Consider the following 21749-nt stretch of genomic DNA (forward strand, 5'->3'; position numbering starts at 1 on the left):
TCCAGGTGTCTAGCGCTATATTCTTTTGAGGGGAAATCTCTTCCGAATCCTAATGTGGACAAAAACCTCTGGGTTCTAAAGGTCCCCTGAGTAAAAACGCCTTGAAAGAAAAATGAAATACTGAAGAAAAAAATCTCTTAAAGTATTATGTAACATCCCGCGTGTGCATCGTAATTACGCAACACCCCCACGTGTGTGTCCTCCTCAGTTAAAAGTGGGGAAATCACATAGGCCCCTGAATGACAAGTTACGTCAGGATGTGTCATTCTCAGTTACCACCGGGAATTCACTTGACTAGCGGACCCCCCTTTGGAATTGGTTGCTAGAGGCCCGGTGAAATTAGATGCTAGGGCTCCGGTTGTATTGGAAGCTAGGTCCCTGGTTGCATTGGATGCTAGGGTCCAGGTTGTATTCGATACTAAGGCCCCAGTTATATTGGATGCTAGGACCTTGTTGGAATTGAGTGCTAGGGTCCCTCGTTGGAATTGGTTGCAAGGGTACCGTTGGAATTTACTGCCAGGGCCCCCTGAAAATTGGATGTTAGGGACCCCAGTGAAATTGGATGTTAGGCCTCCCAGTCGTTTGGTTAGGGGCCCGGTGAAATCGGATGCTAGGGCCTCGATGGGATTGGATGCTAGGGTATCCAATTCCCAACATTACCTGATAGTAACCTCTAAAGCATTACTTAAGTTGCAGGTGCTCATCAAATGTAACCGATTTCTAGTTATCGATTCCCCCTACCCCCTGCCGTGTCAATATTTCTGGCATAATAAAACATGCTATCCATTTAATCATTCTAGAAAGCAAGCAGGGAATTCCCCGTGCGTGGAATTGGCTATCACGTCGAAACTATTCCCCAAATAAAATTTTTTTTAGAAGGTTCCCCACTAGTGGGCCCTGAATGTTTTTTCCTGGCCCTTGTAGGCTTTTTAAACAATCAAAAGAAAAACTATTATGTAACAGACACATGCATCCTTAAGAAAACACTCCCTATTACTTAACGTCCAAAGAAACTCTGATTTGACGGGGGCCCCTCAAGATTTTTTCTGGTCTTCGCTGTATTTTTAAAACAATCAAAGAAAAAACACTCTATTATGTAACAAGTACCTGCATCTCTTAGAAAACATTCTCTGTTGTGTAAGAAACACCTGCGTCTTGAATGAAATTACTACCGCCTTTGTCTTGAGGGGATCACCGTTAAACTTCTTCGTCATCTTAAGTCATTAAATTCCAACTTTGCTAAGTACTCCCATCAGAAATATTTAATTTTTTTTATTAATTGACTATGTGATACAAGCTGCAGACAATCACAAACATAGTTTTTACAAAAAATAGACTGAAAGCTCAGCCAGAGTCGATCTGGTGCTAAATGGGCCCCTGGAGAAATCAATGGAAGTTTAACAGAGAGGGTGCTTTAGCTTTTGCTAGGGTGCTACCTTTTTACTTGAACAATCTTTTAAAAGCTTAGCTACCAACAAAGTGCCAAGTGTTCAGCAATTTTGGATGGTCCTAGTGGGTGGCTGTTTATACATTGGGGCTGTTTAAAATTAGATGACAATGTTGTCTATATAGAATTTGTAATTGTAAAATACTAGTGCGTGCACTATACTATAGGGTTTGTATTTTCTGATTTTTTTTTAGATCGTATGTCAAGCAATCTCTAATCAAAGCTAAAATTGTGTGTTAGATGCCAGTGGCTAGAGCGTTATCTTAACTCAATTTACATTCTATTAAAATTCAAGAAATGTTGGCTGTACCATTGTTAAGTAGGTGTTCATTTCTCTGAATGAACCACCTACCAGCACCCACTAAAAAGTTGCTACAATTAATCAATTCCTTAAAATTCATAAGACAATAAGATAGCACAATGGTGCTGCTAATAGAAACAATATCTTATAGAATCTGTTACGCCTATTGGGGCATGGGCCAGAATTATCCCCTCAATTCGTTTAAGCACGCCCATAGCCACTACTCGCTCTTTCTTTAACGATTTGAGATGATGAAGAAGTTTAACAGCAATTCCCTCAAGACACCGGTGTTAAGAACATCGCAATCTAACTATAAAATCGCAAGTTTTCGCTGTTTAGATAAAAAAACAATGGTCATTTTTAGTTTATGAAGTTATTTTTGTAGGAAAAAGGTTGAAAAACCCTTAGGTGTGCTAATGTACGTCAGAGGATGTCATCGGGCTGGTAAATTGTGGCACGCTGGTCTCAATTGCCAGGAGACACAGAAAAACGCTATTGGTTATTTTCCCTTAGGTTTAAACAATCAATTCTAGTGTCAACAGATGTTTTTGCAGGAAAATTCCCAAAAAACATTAGATATGATAATGTTGTACCATCTGTAGTTTACTGTGGTGGTATGAATTGCCATGGAACATTGTAATCTAGCAATGAAATGGCAAGTTTCTGCTGTTCAAAGGAAAACAATTGTCAGTTTTAGTTTATAAGTTATTTTTGTGGACAAAAAAGTTGAAAAACTCTTAGGTGAGATAATATGCTCCAGAGGGTGTCATCATGCCAGGAGTCATCAGAAGAAGTGCTATTGGGGGTTTTTCATTAATTTTAACGGTTGATTCTAGTATAAACGGATGTTTTTGTGGGAAAATGTCTGAAAATGCTTTCGGTGTGATAATGCATTCCAGAGGGTGCCAAATGTAAGCCATTGAGTGTTGTAGGCTGGGAACTGCCATGGAACATCGCAATGTAACAATGAAAGGGCTAGTTTCCGCTATTCAAGTCAGGCGCTGGGTGTCAGCCATTGAGCGTAATAGGTTGGGATTTGCCTTGGAAAATTGCAATCTAACAAAGAAATGGCAAGTTTCCGCTGTTCAAATAAAAGCAATCGTTATTTTTAGTTTTTAAAGTTATTCTTTGGGGGAAAAAAGGTGAAAAACTCTTAGGTGTGATAATGTGCGCCAGAGGGTGTCGTTTGCCGTCTGCGGTTTGCCACAGTGGAATGAATTGCCATGGGGCTGATCATGTTGGGTGGAGGATTGCCTAAACAAGAACCACTAGACTTAAATCATATTTGTACCATGAAAATATCTGAAAAATGCCTTTGGAATGATGAGGGTGGCAGATGGTGGCGTGAGCCATCCATTATTTACCACAGTGGTGTGAATTGGATTGAACTAACATGTTCACAGCTTAAACGTAAGCTGGGAGGTGTTAAATGATTTTTTTTCAACCGAGGGGGTTGAAATCTAACGCTCAGTAAAAGAAACAGGTCATTCTCATTAAGACGTCAAAGAAATATTTTAGTATGGATCAAATATAACTCCAATAACAATCCTCCCCCTGCTCCTGGACTTGGTTGCTACGGCTCCCTGCTTTTCGCTAATTCACGCTTGTTTTGATATATAACTTATCCTAGATCAGCATTTTTTACGTTTTGTTTTTCCGCTTGTTGAATTTGATACTTTTTTCAGTGATTTCATGATTTATATTGTTTTTTTTTATTAATAAAACTGACATGTACAATAAAATGTTTGTGTCTTTTAAATTTCTGGTTCCAGGATAAAATATCAACATATTTCACTAATGCAATTTAAGCATCTTGTAGCGTATGTACATAGGTATGCTCGTTCAAGATATCCTTTAATATAAGTTTAAAATTCCGTATAATGAAGAGGAAATGAAAGATTTTTGATGGTACATTAATGTGTACTTCTAGATAAAATGATACTCATTCTTTAATTTCATCTCTGATAACACATTCAAGTACCAATAGAGTAAATGACTATTAATAAAAAATGCGCTAAGAACAATTCCCAACATTACCTGATAGTAACCTCTAAAGCATTACTTAAGTTGCAGGTGCTCATCAAATGTAACCAATTTCTAGTAATCGATTTCCCCTACCCCCCTGCGTGTCAATATTTCTGGCATAATGAATCACGCTATCCATTTGATCATTCTAGAAAGCAAGCAGGGAATTCCTCGTGCGTGGAATTGGCTATCACGTAGAAACTATTCCCCGAATAAAAATATCAATCAATCAATCAATTTGTTAATACTAAAAGAAAAACTATTACAAAAGTAAAGCGGTTACTAGGCCCAAGAAGCTTTGCTTATAATGGACCACAGAGAACAAGAATAAAACACTTTTATAAAACATATACAAAAGAAAACAAAACAAAAAACACTGGAACAAGACAAGGACATTTAACAGATAGAAGATTTAGATGGAGATTTAACATATAGCTGAAACTGATTTTGAAAGAAGAGAAGTGACATACAAATTAGGATAGAATTAAAAAGAGAGACAAAAATTATTGAACTGGAAAGACCCGACGAAATAATGCCTTTGCAGAAAGAAAAAGAGGGACATCCGAAGGGATGGAGTTCCATAATAGAATTGATGGATATACAGGAGACCTCTGAGCTGCTGTAGAAGATCGTTTTGGTAAAATAAATTGTCGAGAAGAATTAACGTAAAGACAAAAAGTACCTACCTGAGCCTGTCCATGAGAAAAACTGCTGCAGGGTCGGTGGGAGAGTACCTAGAAAAGCAGAATGCGCTAAATAAAGAGTACTTTTACCTATAATATGATCCAGCGGAGCTATTCCAATATCATTATAAAGATCAAAGGAAGGGTAAAGCCGAGGGAGAAGAAAATTAGCCATCACTGCCCTATTTTGGGCTATAGAGATTAGATATATTATACTAGAAGGGCTTTCTTGGTCCAGGTGTCTAGCACTCTATTCCCTTAGTGGGGAAATCTCTTCCGAATCCTAATGTGGACAAGAACCTGTGGCTTATAAAGCTTCCCTGAGAAAAACACGCCTTGACAGAAAATGAAATCTGCAAGAAAAAACGCCTTTCAAGAAAAATGAAATACTGAAGCAAAAATCTCTTTAACTATTATATAACATCCCACGTGTGCATGGTAATTACATAACACCCCCCAAGTGTTTGCCCTTCTCAGTTACAAGTGGGGAAATCACATAGGCCCCTGAATGACAAGTTACGTCAGGATGCATCATTCTCAGTTACTACCGGGAATTCCCTTGACTAGCGGACCTCCCGTTGGAATTTGTTGCTAGGGGCCCAGTGAAATCGGATGATAGGGTTCTGGTGGTATTGGAAGCTAGGGTCCAGGTTGTATTGGATACTAGGGCCCCAGTTGTATCGGATGCTAGGGCCTTATTGGAATTATCTGCTAGGGCCCCTCGTTGGGATTGGTTGCTAGGGCACCGTTGGAATTTACTGCCAGGGCCCCCTGGGAATTGGATGTTAGGGCCCCAGTGAAATTGAATGCAAGGCCCCCCGGTGGTTTGGTTAGGGGCCCGGTGAAATCGGATGCTAGGACCTCGATGGAATTGGATGCTAGGGCCCCGTTAGAAGTGGTTGCTAGTTTAACCCGTCAGAATTGGTTGCTAGGGCCCCCGTTGGAATTGATTGCTAGGACCCCCGGTGGAATTAACTGCTAGGTTGCCCCGTTGGAATTGATTGCTTGGGTGCCGTTGGAACTGACTGCTTGGGGGCACATCCCCTGGTGTTAAAGGTTGCTAGGGACCGGTTGAATTGTCTGCTAGGGCCCTGGTGGAATTGCTTTCTAGGGCTAGGCGTCTTGAAGGTTCCCCACTAGTGGGCCCTGAATGTTTTTTCCTGGCCCTTGTAGGCTTTTTAAACAATCAAAAGAAAAACTATTATGTAACAGACACATGCATCCTTAAGAAAACACTCCCTATTACTTAACGTCCAAAGAAACTCTGATTTGACGGGGGCCCCTCAAGATTTTTTCCTGGTCTTCGCTGTATTTTTAAAACAATCAAAGAAAAAACACTCTATTATGTAACAAGTACATGCATCTCTTAGAAAACATTCTCTGTGGCGTAAGAAACACCTTTGTCTTAAAGAAAATTGTTAACACCTGTGTCTTGAGGGAATCACCGTTAAACTTCTTCGTCATCTTAGATCATTGAAGGAAGAAAAGAGTAGTGGCTATGGGCTTGCTTTAAAAAATTGAGGGGATACTACTAGGGCCGAAGGGGGCATTGTTTCCCTCTTGATTTTGATGGATACCTTGTTATATCCATTCCTTAGATTTTGTATACTAGCTATGTGCTATGTTGACTGACAAACTGATTGTTTTTATTGGCCAGCTATGTGCTTTGTTATTTTGCAGCATACAAATAGCACCTATCACAGCTATATCCTTGTTGTTGAAACATCAAGACTTCACAATGGGGGATGCAAGGGTTTGTAGGTCTCCCTCTCTCTGTGTATTTTCTTGATATGGAGGATCACATTTCTTTAAAGATACCAAAGTATATGGCTAAACCAAAGCCTAGGGCTTTATAAAGACTTTTTACTGTATCAATAAAGACACTGTTATTCATATTTCATAGTTAAATATAAACAATTTTTATATACTCTGACAGTGTAAAATTTAATTGTCGTAATAATAATAATTTATTGTTACCCCCTGCATACAATACAAATGGACTAAAGAGGTGTATAAAAAATGAAAAGAAAAACAAAAAGGGCACAGCAAAAAAAAAAAGAAAAAAAAAAGAACGCGCTCAATTCTTGACAACTTCAGACGCTTTAGAACACTTTTTTTTTATTAAAAAAAATATCCTCCAATCAGCTGCCAAGGGGTTCTTCTTATGAAATTACGCAATTCTAATGAAGTGTTGTGGGAAGTGCGGGTACTTAAGGCCTATAGGCTGGCCGGTACCAATACGTCTCTTCAAACTCACTCCCGCTCCCTTCTGCACATTACATAAATATAACTGAATCAACCCTTTATCCATTCTCTTCTTCATGTTCTAGTATGTAGATTAAACATCATAAGTTTTCATAGCTGGCGACGCTAGACACTCAAATCTACGTGATAGTTCGTTCATTTTCTGAAAAATTTCAAAAACACCGTACCGTCGCGAAAGTCCAAATGGGGATACTAAGGAAATACTTACAGAACCTAAAGAAGAGCGATCGGATTTGCTTTTTGTCAGATGCAGAGACCAATTTCGAAGTAGGTACCAAAAACAACACATGCGGTGCAAAAAACGCATTATATAGCCGATCAAGGGTTCTCTTATCAAACTGGCCCTTTACCGTGGCGAGAAGACCATAAGATTTCCTTAGTTTCTCTTTCAAAGAAGCAATTATAAGCTGCCTAGTGGATCTAATTGAAGTTCCAAACGGAAGACCTAAATATCTAAAGGAACTGGAAGATGAGATTGTGGTGAAACCAACTTGGATTCTATCATTGGAGGCCATCTCCTTTTCAAAGACAAGAAACTCTTTTCTGGAAGTAGCAACGGAAAGACCGATTTCTTTCAGTCGGGAGTAAACAACATCAGTAGCGTTTTGGAGTACCCCAAGATTGTTATCCAAGAGAAGAATGTCGTCGGCATAAGACAAGTGACTTGCGTCAATGTATTGCTCAGTTAAGTATGGTGGAATCTGTCGAGTAACTTCTCTAATAGAGCTATTAAATATTGCCGGACCAAGAACAGAATCTTGCTTAAGACCACGGTGCACACGAATACGATTACTAACAGTACCTTGCCAACGAATCCGGATTGAGGAGTATTGATACCACTGCCACAGGCAGGTGCAAACAAATGGATTAACTCCGCTTCTAAAGAGAGACAGAATTGCTCGGGAGTGAAGAATGGGCCTTTGAAATATCAATGGCACGTGACGCCACAATGGATGGGGGTTATTTTCGATATCCCGCGAAAGATTGAAGATTTGATGCCGGTTCCATCGCCGCACAGAATTTCTATGTGCACGCTTCGTATATTTGACAATGAAATCAACAACGTGATTTTGGATAACCGCAGTTGGCCCAAATACGAAACCAAAACCTATGTCGATGTTTAGCACATTAAAGTCTACCGTCTTCAGTCCACCCTTTTTTACATGTCCCAACTCGAATTTTGGTTAAAGGAAGAGAGACTGACGAAGCAACCTTAATCGAATGAACTAATTCCGCCAAGTAACAATACAAATCACGAGCGTTCCCATTTATGGACGTAAATAAAAATTGGAATAGGATCCGGATTTTCGACAATATAGAATATAATGTTCTCTGATATAGAGGAAGATCAAGACGATTCCAGCAAGGTTAAAAAAAAACACTTAGGCTTTTGACATGAAGAGGCAGAGAATAGGTAAGTCGAAACTGCAAACTTAAGTGATCGCTTGTTAGGATTGAAACGCTTGAAACGTCAACCATGGTACCCTGCATCTGTTGAATGTCTGTTAGAACGAAATCCAAATCTGAAGTGAACCCCGAGTCGTGCATATAAGAAAACGGCTTCGATTTTGGTAGCAGAAAAACGCCACTTGGAAGGGAAGAAAGTAATATTTGATTAAGCGGTGCATTCTCATTTTTTAGATCCGTGTTAAAATTACTGCAACTAATTTTTGACTTATATGCTGAGCGAACCCTATGAATGGGTTTTGAAAGCGAAGCACAAGCTGTGGCAAATTTACGATAAGAGGACTCGCTTCGGTAGTTTGTTGGCATATACATTAAAACAAAAGAACCAAAATCAACTGAAATATACACATCGGAAGATTCAGAAAGAGAGCAAGAAGACTTCTTATTCACTGCAATTGCTAGGCCACCGGAAGGACGGCCAGCTGTCAGTTTAACGGACCGAAGAAAGAACTTGTGGTCATGCCAGAGCTCTACTTGTGAGACACTGTAAGTACTTAGAAGGTGTTCAGTGATGCACACAATTTAATAAATACCAATCAGTCTTTCGAGAGTTGAAGCTTGTTACGAGCACCATTAATATTTTGATAAAATGACGACACGATTGAATTAGAGATCATCATCACTTAAAAATTAAACACGGGCAGATGAATTCAATCTTCCCGAGGCCCTTTGACCGGGGAGGTATTTCTTAAGCTCCAGACACACCAAGCTATTGGTACGATGATTCCCTCCACAGTCAGTGCACTTAACAATTTGAGAAGAACCTGCTTGGTCCTTGTTAGTGTGATCCCCTTCGCATTTATTACATGTAACAGGGTTCTTACAGTCCCTTACAGAATGCCCAAATCCTTGGCAATTTTGGAACTACTTAGGCTTTTCAATTGACAGAGGCACTCGGAAAAGGCAATATTCAACCTTGATGGCGATATCATGCTCTTCTTTAGTTTCAAATTTCAGTTGCACTATTTTATATTCTATACAATACTTCCAGGAATGTTCTTTAGCACGACAGGAATGGTGGGGGGGGGGGCTGACGTGGTGACTCTGATGGCCAGACAGTTGAGACTGGAACCTGTGAGCAAGTTTCTTGCTTTTCCACCAATAAATTTAGCATACGGACACACTCGTTTAAGTGTGAAGCCACAATCGTAGGTGCATTATTTAGATACGATGGCACATCCGAGGGGTCTAAGATGACAAAAAGAGGTGGAGGTTCATCTTGTTGCTCTAAGCCACTTTTTGTTTCGTAAACATCTGATAGGAAAGATATAGCAGGGTGCGAACCTCTTCGCTTTTCAAAAATGTCCACTTGAAAAGCCTTTTTGCACGTGTCGGTCGCGTGCTTAATTGCATCTTTTCCAAAACTTTGCAGCAATTTAAATGACTGAGTCCTTATCATTCGCTATATGCCGCTGCAAAAAGTTTGACACCGGACAAACGAAGATAGAGCCTGTTATTGTTTAATTAACATCCAACCAACTCTCACTTCACAATCGAAAATAATCGTCCTAGTCACTATAACTCTTATTGCAGCATGATATAAATCTTAACATAAAAAACCTACTGAATTAATAATGTCTGTGCTATATCTTTAATGTGTAGGTCAGTAAGTATAAGTAGGGATTATACGTCACTATAATTCCTATTGCGAATTTTTTTTCTTCACTTAAAACTTACCGAATTAATAATGTCCAAGCAGTATCCGATTTAGACGCTGACACTTTGAACTCGGAAACAATAAATTAACCTGTCAATACTCAGGAAAAAGTATGTGCCGTGTCTTCAGTATCTATGCACACTAAGCTTCTACAAAATTATGGTTTAGTCTCTTTGGTGTTGGCCCCAATTTTTTTTTTGAAAAAAAAAAAACAAAATACGGAAAAATATAAAATTAATTAAATCAAACAAGAAAACGAGGGTTATGTTTAGCAGGATAAAAAAAGAAGCGAAAAGACAAAAACAAGTATTTCAACAAGGACCTCCCCCAAGCTGTTCTTAGCGCTAAAAAAAAAAAAGAAAATCAAACAGTTTTTGGCAACGAACTGTAAGTAAGAAGCGAGCCGGATGTGTGTTTATTTATTTATTATTTTTTTTCTCAAGGGTGATAGTATCGACCCAGTGTTCCTAGAAAATCGCGAGAGTGCTCATTCGAACGGAAATCAAAAGTTCTAGTGTCCTTTTTAAATGAAAAAATGGAGGGCAACTAGGCCCCCTCCCACGTTCACTTTTCTCCCAAAGTCACCCGATCAAAATTTTGAGGTAGTCATTTGGTTCAGAATAGTCGAAAAATCTAATAACTATCTTTGAGGATGACTTAATCCCCCACAGTCCCCGGGGAAAAGCTGCAAGTTATGAACTTTGCCCATAGTTTACATATCGTATTGGTTATCGGCAAGTATACAGACGCTTTAAGGGAATTTTTTTGGTGAGAGGGTTGGGAGAAGGGTATTACTTGGAAGAATCTTTCCATGGAGGATTTTTTTTATGTGGGAAGGGAGTTTTCCATGAAGGGCGTGCCGGATTTCCCAGCATTGTTTAAAAAAATGGTCTTTACGCTAAAGTTTTTTTTAGCACTTTCAAAAGAGCTATTTATTCTAATTATACGGTCTTTGTAAGACAGGGGTCATTCTTAAAAAATTGGAACAAAATTTGAATTTAGTGTAATAAAGAGCGATGTATTGACGAGGGGGCGAACTCCCTCATATACGTAGTAATTTTTGTTCGTTTGAAGTTTTAATGTTGCTCCTTACTTTCAGTTGAAAAAAATGTCTTTTTATTATATTTTCCCCTTTGAAGTGAATGTTAATAAGGCTTCTGCTATATTAGTGTTCAATATATTTTTTTTATTAATTTTTTATTTTTTTCTTAATGTTGAGGACAGTTTTGTGGACACCCTTGCTGAAATATCAGTTTTTGTCTTTTTCCATCGTTTTTCAACTGGCTGAAATGACCTATGTTTTCTAGGTTTTCTTAATTTTTTTATGTATTTTTTGGTTTTTTTAATCATGTGTCTAGTAAAGCCTGTGTGATCTTTGAATGTATTTAAATTATTTATCAACTTTTGTTTAGTTAAACAGTAGTTCAACTACTGTTAGAAGTGTTAAAAGGTTAAAATTCTGTTAGTTTAGTGGATATGATAGGCTATAGTGTTAAGGGGTATATAAGCCTGTTTCGATTACTCTGGCTATTTCGTATCCTAAAAGCAATATTTTATAGTACTTGCAAGGTTTGAAAGATCCTAAGAAAATAGCTTCTAATCAATACAGATTCCAATCTCATGTAAAACCAGTTTAAAATCCTAGACCTTCTGTGTCATGGTCTATAGCTCAGGATAAACCGACTCTTATGCAAAATTTGAAAACAAAGTTAATTTTTGAGTCTTTATATTTCTTTAAGCAGTAAAGAGGCGGAGAAAGAGCTTCAAATGACTTTCCTGGCCGTAATTGGGGCGTTCCTGAATTTTCATTTCCCTAGCTCAACAAATTTTTTAGTTAGTGAAATGCTTGCTACTAAACTATGATATTATTTTGCAAAACTACTTCATATTGCATTTTCATCTTATTTTCAGAGGTGTAAGAGTTTAAAATTTAGGTATTTAATATCATTTATTCAGGATTCCATTAATTACTTTGTGGCTCTCCGCAATAAACAGAAATAGCAATGGAAGAATTAAAAAAAAAAAAAAAAAAAAAAAAAAAAAAAAAAAAAAAAAAATTGACAATGAAGACATGCTTTAGTGTTCGTGTTTTTAAGTATCTAGATGCATAAAAAAGTCTTTGAACATCTTTGTCAGTCAAATGATGTGAAAAGTAATTATGCTTCAAGTACAGTGTTTCTGTTTTAATGTCATAGTGCTTGGTTATTTTCAAGAAAAACCCCAAAATATGAGGAATTTTGTCATAAAGCAAGGCATAAGTAATTAATTTTTTCAATGATTATCAAACTGAAAATACTTGTTTACGCTGTGTAAAACTCGAGAAACAAACCGGTTTCTTCGTTAGTCTCTTTCGGCTTAGTGCGAGACAAGATAAAGACAAATGACAGAATAGATGGGAAATATATAGTTCGGGCTATATATTTGCACACGAGGGGGGGGGGGTAACAGGTTGAAGTCAGAAAACAATTCGTACTTAATAATATGTAGAGTAATTGTACCTAATATATTTTGCATGCAGACTCGCTATACTTTACCCCTCCCCCCTAATTTGCAAATATATAGCCCGAATTTGGAAACCTTCTTTTCCAGAGGGGTGGGGGGTGTTTTCTGGGGGGACGCCTAAAACCCTGTCTTAGTTAGCTTTTTTGGTAGCTCTGTTATAATAGAAGGGCTTATTTTCCCTTACTCAAATGAGCAAAACCTAGAATAGTTTTTTATGCTTGAATGTAATTTGGCCATCTCTCTCTAGCCGGACACCCACCTTTCTTGGGATTTCTTATTAAATGGATAACTTTGCAAAATAATTTCGTCCTCTATCTTGTTGCCTTGGCCCTTGTTCTGTCTTCTTGCCCCTCACTTTATTTCTATTTTAAGATTGCTATATGCTCCAGTATTCCCCTGCGAAACAAAATTGAAGGGCCTGGATTCCCTAGGAATACTATCAATAGTATGTAACATCATTCTTCCTGCATTTTTATTATAAAGCTTTAAGGGGTTGCCTCCTCCTCAAGACCGCACTCTTAACGCTAAAGTTTTTTGTATAGAACTTACATGTTAGTTTTTGCTCGTTTTGAGTTTGAATTGGTTATTTATTGTACTATTTTTGGGTTTAATTTATTTATTGATGGGGATTTATTGTAGTCTTACGCCTGGACAATTATTTGAATTTATTTCTATTCATTTTTGGCTTAATGAGGCGCTTAACTATTCTTTGACTATTTTTTTTTAAATTAATTTCTGTTCGTTTTTATTGACTTAATCTTTTTCATAAAAAAATTTCATATCTTTTTGTTTGTTTTCCCTTCGAACACGTATTAGTTGAAAAACGTTCAGAAATTAAATCAAAAAAGTTTTTTTTAACTTTAAGTAAGAAGCGACATTAAAACTTAAAACGAACAGAAATTATTCCGTATATGAAAGGGACTTATCCCTCCTCAACGCCTCCCCCTTTATGCTAAAGTTTTTAATATTTTAAAAACTAGCTGTGACAAAGAGTCAAACTTTAGCGCAAAGAGGGAGGCGTTGAGGAGGGGACAGCCCCTTTCATATACGGAATATTTTCTGTTCTTTTGAGTCTTAGTGTCTCTCCTTACTTAAAGTTAAAACAACTTGTTTTTTTTATATATATAATATTGGTAAGCATCCAGTTTCTTATATTGGTAAGCATATATTGTTTCTTAATCTTTTTAAAGGCGATGGGGCAATACCAAAACATTTCTTTTGATACTGATTCCTCCTCTTTGTGCTGATTCTGATGTGGTTTCCCAGACCTCATTCCTAAAAAGTATTTATATACTAGCTGTTGGGGTGGCGCTTCACGCCACCCCAACACCTAGTTGGTGGGGGCGCTTCGCGCCCCCCCCCCCAAGCCCCCCCGCGCGCGTTAGTCGTTACGCGCCATATTAGTTACGTGCCATTGTAGTTGTGTCCCTATGTCCCACCTGTGAATATAGATAGATATATATATATATATATATACTAGCTGTTGGGGTGGCGCTTCGCGCCACCCCAACACCTAGTTGGTGGGGGCGCTTCGCGCCCCCCCCCCCCCCCCCAAGCCCCCCCGCGCGCGTAAGTCGTTACGCGCCATAATAGTTACGCGCCATTGTAGTTGTGTCCCTATGTCCCACCTGTGATATATATATATATATATATATATATATATATATATATATATATATATATATATATATATATATATATATATATATATATATATATATATATATATATATATATATATATATATGGTTTTAACTACGTAAAACTTGCGAATATACAACATTCTTTGCTGTCCCATTGTCTTTGCATATAAATAGATTGTCAGGTTTACCGACTCTTGAACATGCAACATATAATGGTCCATGGGAAAACAATCTGTATTCAGATCTATACCTCATGATTCTAATGATTGCCCTTGAGCTTTGTTGATGGTGATTGCTAATCGACCATTCCCTGTCCCGGTCGTCATTTATATCCCCCTGTTTCCCCCGGTGTCCCCGTTGTAGTTGTGTCCCTGTGCCCCGGTCGTCATTTATATTCCCTGTGTCCCGGTCGTCATTTGTATCCCGGTGTCCCGGTCTGTATATACATTCGTTTTTTAGTTTTGTTTTTTAAGTTTTGTTTTTCTCCTTTATTTTTTTCCTTCTTTTTTTTAGTTTTTTTTAGTTTTTAGTTTTTTTAGTTTTTTACCTTTTTTTAGTTTTTTTAGTTTTTTTAGTTTTTTAGCTTTTTTATTTTTTTTATTAGTTTTTAGTTTTTTTTGTAGTTTTTGCCTTTTTTTAGTTTTTTTAGTTTTTTAGCTTTTTTATTAGTTTTTAGTTTTTTTTGTAGTTTTTGCCTTTTTTTAGTTTTTTTTAGTTTTTTAGCTTTTTTATTTTTTTTATTAGTTTTTAGTTTTTTTTGTAGTTTTTGCCTTTTTTTAGTTTTTTCAGTTTTGACGTCACCTGATCCAGTTTTTTCAGGTGACGTCACCAGATCCATCCACAGATCCACACACAGACAACTTATATTATATATATATATATATATATATATATATATATATATATATATATATATATATATATATATATATATATATATATATATATATATATATATATATATATATATATATATATATATATATATATATATATATATATATATATATATATGTTTTTAACTACGTAAAACTTGCGAATATACAACATTCTTTGCTGTCCCATTGTCTGTGCATATAAATAGATTGTCAGGTTTACTGACTCTTGAACATGCAACATATAATGGTCCATGGGAAAACAATCCGTATTCAGATCTATACCTCATGATTCTAATGATTTCCCTTGAGCTTTGTTGATGGTGATTGCTAATCGACCATTCCCTGTGTCGCCGTCCTCATTTATATATCCCCTGTGCCCCCCGGCGTCCCCGTTGTAGTTGTGTCCCTGTGTCCCGGTCGTCATTTATATTCCCTGTGTCCCGGTCGTCATTTGTGTCCCGGTGTCCCAGTCTGTGATTTCTCTTTGAGTGTCCCGTGCGTCATTTATATGCCTTGTGTCCCGGTGTCCCGGTCGTCATTTGTGTCCCGGTGTCCCGGTCTGTATATACATTCGTTTTTGAATTGGTCTTTTTTAGTTTTTAGTTTTTTACCTTTTTTTTAGTTTTTTTAGTTATACCTCATGATTCTAACGATTGCCCTTGAGCTTTGTTGATGGTGATTGCTAATCGAACATTTCCTGTGTCCCCGTCGTCATTTATATATCCCCCTGTGCCCCCCGGCGTCCCCGTTGTAGTTGTTTCCCTATATCCCGGTCGTCATTTATATTCCCTGTGTCCCGGTCGTCATTTGTATCCCGGTGTCCCGGTCTGTATATACATTCGTTTTTGAAATGGTATATGATGAAATAAATTTTTGTATTTTTCCCCTTTTTTTCTTTTTAGTTTTTTTTTTGGTTTTTACTTTTTTTTTAGTTTTTTAGTTTTTTTTCTTCTTTCTTTTTATTTTTTTTTATTTTTTTTTAGTTTTGTTTTTCTCCTTTATTTTTAATTTTTTTATTTTTTTTCTTTTTTTTTCTTTTTTAGTTTTTGTAGTTTTTTAGCTTTTTTAGTTTTTTTTTCTTTTTAGTTTTTTTGTAGTTTTTACCTTTTTTTAGTTTTTTTAGTTTTTTTTTTACTTATGTCCTGGTCGTCATTCATACTCCCTGTGTCCCGGTCGTCATTTGTGTCCCGGTTTTTTTTATGGTGATTGCTAATCGAACATTCCTTGTGTCCCGGTCGCTTTCTCTTTGAGTGTCCCGGTCGTCATTTATATTCCCTATGTGCCGGTGTCCCGGTCGTCATTTGTGTCCCGATGTCCCGGTCTGTAATTTCGTCAGTCGAAAACATGACGTCAGTCGACACACAAACATGACGTCACTCGACAGACACACACACACACAGACAACTTATTTTTATATATATAGATTTTTGATATTTTTTATCAATAACATTAATTATGAAGAATTATGCCATCAAGTACACATCATAATTAACTCCATAGAACAATACCTGCACAGAAAAGTGGGGGAATTAGACGTGTAGAAAAAACATGATGAAATATGGAAATTCAATGACAAACTACTGCTACTACTAATAACTCACCGTGGCACCAAGCCACCTGAGGCCGACACAGCTACGTACGCTCCTTCTCCAACCCAATCTATTCAAGGCCCCCCTCTTTACACCCTCCCAGGAAGTTCCCATTTCCTTTAAATCTTTATTTATGACATCCTCCCACCCCAGACGAGGATGAACTTCTTTCCGTTTAGTCACAGGCGGTTGGCCAAAAAGGACAATCTTCGGCAATCTGTCATCCGCAGAACTTTGCCTAGCCATCTGAATCTTTCTTTCATTATAGCCCTAGAAAGCGGGATTGAACCACATTTTTCGTACAATCTACTGTTTGAAAGACGGCGGCAATCTTAGCCCCATTTGATCTTTTACATTTAATTATTCTAAATCGCAATGAAAAAAATCAAAAAATCTTAATTTTGCAAAAGAAAGTTCCAACCCGTTCGTTTTCGTATTCATAAATCCAGAAGAAAAAAAAACTTTCAAATAAAATTCAACAAGATCTCTCGTTTTCAGTTTCATATTTATTATTTGGTAAACATGATAAAGATGGATTAATATAAATGTTAAACATACAAATATATATATATATATATATATATATATATATATATATATATATATATATATATATATATATATATATATATATATATATATATATATATATATATATATATATATATATATATATATATATATATATATATACAACAACAATATACTGCTGTTGAGGATCACACGACTAGGGATTTATCTGACGCGAGACTTTATGAAGAGTTATGCATTTGGAACGGTAAACAATGCGCAGTATTTCCAAAACAGACTGCGCGTCTTATTTTTAAGTATTTGCATCTCCTCCCATCACCATCATATTTTTTTTGAACTGAATGGAGATAGCTGTAGTCAGATGGTGGTAATTAGAAATCGGTGGTGTATTCAGGGTTTCCCTCAAATTCACAGAAAACTGTCAAGCAAGCAACAAAGAAAAAAACCCGTTGAATTCATGACAGGATCCCCCCTCCCAAATAAAAAATCAATCTGCTGCTGCCAGGAGTTCTGAACATGAAATAGAAAACAATTCTATTTTATGTTGGTTTACGGGCAACATAAAGTGTCCACCCCTGAGGTGAGGGGTGTACTGGTCCACCCCTCAGGCCAACCAGTATACTATTTTTTATTTATTTTTTTTGTACTCCGCTATTATACCATGCTGTGTAGTGGGTACAACAGAATGTCTTGTATGTTAAGATATTGACCCCATAGGGCAATTCTCTAAAATCTTTTAGTTCTGAGTTAGTCAAAAATTTAGTGTTTAGTGTTGGATTTTTTTTTAATTATTAATAAATCTTATCTTGTTTTATTTAGCCATCCTAATCTAAATCGTATGTTTTTCATGCCAATTTTTTCCCTCCAAACTAAATTATCATCTAATCGTAGTAGCGTAATAGCCTATTTTTAAGAAATGTCAGGTACGCCCTTTAGGCTTTGGTATGAAGGTCAAATATATCTTGCACTGTTGTACTTTGAATCTTTTTTTTTCAGTTATTGGAGCATTGATTGGTCAACAAAGAGGCCGGCATGTTGAAATCATGAACTCTTTTGAACTGGTTTTTAATGAAATCGAAGGGGATGTCATAGTTGACAAAGTTTACTACAAAGTTAAAGAAGAGCACTGTAAGAATTAACTACATATTTCTATTAATCCTGAATTTATTTCATATTTATTTCTATTAATCCTGAATTTATTTCATATTTATTTCTATTAATCCTGAATTTCCTTTAGAAATGAATAGTGCTTCTGATTATACGAAGACTGAAACCACTAATAGGAAGTCAAAATCACTTTTAGTAAGTTTTTTTTGGCAGTGGTTATTTTACCTTATAGGTTCTTATGTGTTTGATATTGTATGGTAAATTCACTTTTTATAAAAATTAAGAAGTTTCCAGAAGCCTTATAACTTGAAATTCAAAATATAAGAAACTTAGTTATACAAAACTTCGGTTGTTATACAAAACCGCAAGAAAAGGTTAAATTTTTGTATTATAATGTTTATTTTTTTGAATATAAGAATAAAAATTAAATTAAAAAATTATTTTTTTTTACAAATTTTGTATTAGAATATAATAATGTTTGACATAAATTTTTGCATCAAAAGTGTACTTATTGTTGAATAGTGATGCACATAAGGCCTCTTATGGGATTATAGACCCTCAGCCTCATCCTCCCCCAATTTTGTGTAAAAGTATATCACCTTTTCCAAATCAGGAATCATTTCGAAAATTTGAAATTTTAATTACTTGTTTTAATTACACAATTACAAATTTCAATCATATGGGATTAAAGCTTATTAAATATATTTTGTATCAATCCACAGGTTAATTCATCATTGTCTTTAGTTACTATTGAACATTTTAAATCCCTGGATTCATCATGCCACAGCGTGTTGAAATCATAATAATTCAAGGATTATAATTTGAATATCTGAATGACCGCAAATGGGTTCAAATGTTCTTTTTTTTGACCTGGTGCATATAGACCATGAATGAACTCTTTTGAATAACGATCATTCAGAAATCATTTAAGGAATCACATGTTAAATATTTAAGTTGGTTAGTTGATATTTTTATCAAAATCAAATAACAAGTGTGGATACGGAGCGGATAAGGATGATTTTAGGGAACGATAAAAACCGAACAATAATTAACTTAAAAAATAAAGTTTGCCATCGAAAATTAAAGAGCGATATTGAAAATAAGAAAAAGAAATCAAACTAAAAAAAGCTGAACCTAAAAGAAATGTTTATACTGAAGTTATTATGAATAATAAGGTCAAATTTAAATTAAATTAAATTTGTGAAAATTAATTTGGTTTTAATATTTCAATGTGGTTTTACTATTTACTGGTTTTACTTGGTTTTACTATTTACTATTTCAATGTTTCCTCTCTTTTAAAGTACCATACATATATATATATAGAAGAACTATATATATATATATATATATATATATATATATATATATATATATATATATATATATATATATATATATATATATATATATATATATATATATATATATATATATAGAGGAACTAAATATATATATACAGAAATATATAGGAAATGGATGAAATAGATGAAACTAAGAAACAACAGGTGGCTATATTTGAAGCAATACATGTTGTTTCAAGTAAAGTACAAATGATAATTTAGCCTTTTCATGTTGTTTGAGTGGACCATGAACCCACTCTTGTATGACATGTGTACGCCTCCAAGGAAGATGTTAGCACCAAAAATAGCTTAACTAAATTCTGGCTTTCCTACGCAGAGTTGCGTGTTAATAGTCTGAAGGTGTCACTACATTTATGGTTTAAATGCCAAAAAATGTGACTATCAATATCCCCCTCTTCTATTTTCTGTTAGTTTTAAGTTTTCCTTCATTATTGGTTGTAATTTATATTCTCTTTTTTATTTTTTTTTATTTTTTTTTATTCTTTCTTTTTATTTTTTAGTTCGACTTCTTATATGAGTTTCTTATATGTGCTTGTTTTAATTCCTGTATTACCTTTTAGGCTACTTTTCTTGATAATTTTTGTCTTTTAATTGAATATATTGACAAAAGATCCCGTAAGGCAATACTTAATACACAAATGTGATAATTTTTTATGTAGTTTTTACCAATTTAACTTTGCCAATCAACTAAGTTTTGTCAATTTGACTTTTGTAATTGAAGTAAGTGGATACTAAAATACGTTTAAAATATATTCATATTATTATTGAAAATAATTTAAAATAAAATTATTTAAAATAAAATAAATATATATAGTGTTTCAATTATGTTTTGTCTGTAGTTAAGCAAGTTTTCAGTGAGATGGACTTTCTTGGCTGGTATACAACAGCTGGGGCCCCGAGTACGTCAGACACTGATGGGAACCCAAGTATGTCAGACATTGAAGTTCATCGCCAAATCTGTGAAATCAATGATAGCCCGGTTTTCATTAAACTTAACCCCTTTTCTAGGACTGCTAATGTAAGTTTTAATTCTTGTTTTATGTTTCGTACATCATCAGTGAAATATTAAAAAATTTAAAAGTCCGTTGTTTTTAAGATGTTATAATGGTGCTTAGAGAATTTAGAAGAAAAATATACATTTTTTGTCAATTATTTGGCGTTTTTCGACTATATTTATTTTGCACATTGTCATGAAAGTTTTAATTCTTGGTTTTATGTTTCGTACATCATTATTGAAATATTGAAAAATTAAAAGTCCGTTGTTTTTAAGATGGTATAGTGGCGCTTATTGAATTTAGAAGTACAATATGCCTTTTTTGTCAATTGCTTGGCGTTTTTTGACAATATTTAATTTTGGACATAGTCATGCAAGTTTTAATTCTTAGTTTTATGTTTCGTACATCATTAGTGAAATATTGAAAAAACTAGAAATCCGTTGTTTTAAGATGGTATAATGGCGTTTATAGAATTTAGAAGTACAATATACATTTTTGTCAATTGTTTGGATTTTTTATTTTGGAAATAGCCATGTAAGTTTTAATTTTAGTTTCAGTTTCGTACATCATCAGTGAAATATTGAAAAACTAAAATTCCTTTGTTTTTAAGATGGTATAATGGCGCTTATAGAATTTAGAAGCACAATATACATTTTTTGTCAATTGTTTTGTCTTTTTCGACAACATTTATTTTAGACATAGCCATGATATTTACACGTCAACATGGCTATTATCAATAATTCCAAGCGGTACTGTGTTGGCGCAGTGGGTTTGACCTTAGCTTGGTAATACGGGACCCAGAAATCGAGTCATGCTGTAGCAATGCACTACAGGGCCGACGCATGGACCTTAGTAGTTAAGAAGCGTCGTTAATCGTTAATTACTTACTTACTTAATAGCTCCAAGCTATTTTTCAACTTTCGACGTTAGTTAGACGTTCAACTTAGACACGACCAATTTTATTTTAAATAACATCTGCAAGTTCTTTTTCTTTCCATTTTAGAGATAAGGTTAGTTTTTTTGAAACTAACAGTATTTTTCTTATTATGTAATTATATGATTACAATGAACACAGTATAACTACAATGTAATTGTATGATTAATTTTACAAATAATTTAGCTAGTTTAATTTTAAAAGTTGACATACAAATGAAGTATATTTTTGTTTTATTATTGTATTATATTTTAATAAAAGAATGATACTTTAAATTACATTTTACTAATATATCTTTATTATGAAAGTTAGAATAGAAACCAAAGTATATTCTTCACTCTCACTTTCTTTCCCTCCCTCTCTC

The 21749-nt window shown here is 35.2% G+C and overlaps 1 protein-coding gene across 1 annotated transcript in view; it reads left to right on the plus strand.

Annotated features, from left to right (window-relative positions):
* LOC136035697 (COP9 signalosome complex subunit 6-like) overlaps nucleotides 1-21749 on the plus strand; it is a 50056-nt gene that overhangs the window by 9342 nt on the left and 18965 nt on the right. Inside the window, exons 2-3 of the mRNA XM_065717641.1 lie at nucleotides 17985-18116; nucleotides 20296-20474. Coding sequence (XP_065573713.1) covers nucleotides 17985-18116; nucleotides 20296-20474 — 311 coding nt within the window. The remainder of the gene's footprint in view (nucleotides 1-17984; nucleotides 18117-20295; nucleotides 20475-21749) is intronic.

Source organism: Artemia franciscana, chromosome 2, assembly GCF_032884065.1.
Source record: "Artemia franciscana chromosome 2, ASM3288406v1, whole genome shotgun sequence".
Classification (NCBI taxonomy): domain Eukaryota; kingdom Metazoa; phylum Arthropoda; class Branchiopoda; order Anostraca; family Artemiidae; genus Artemia; species Artemia franciscana.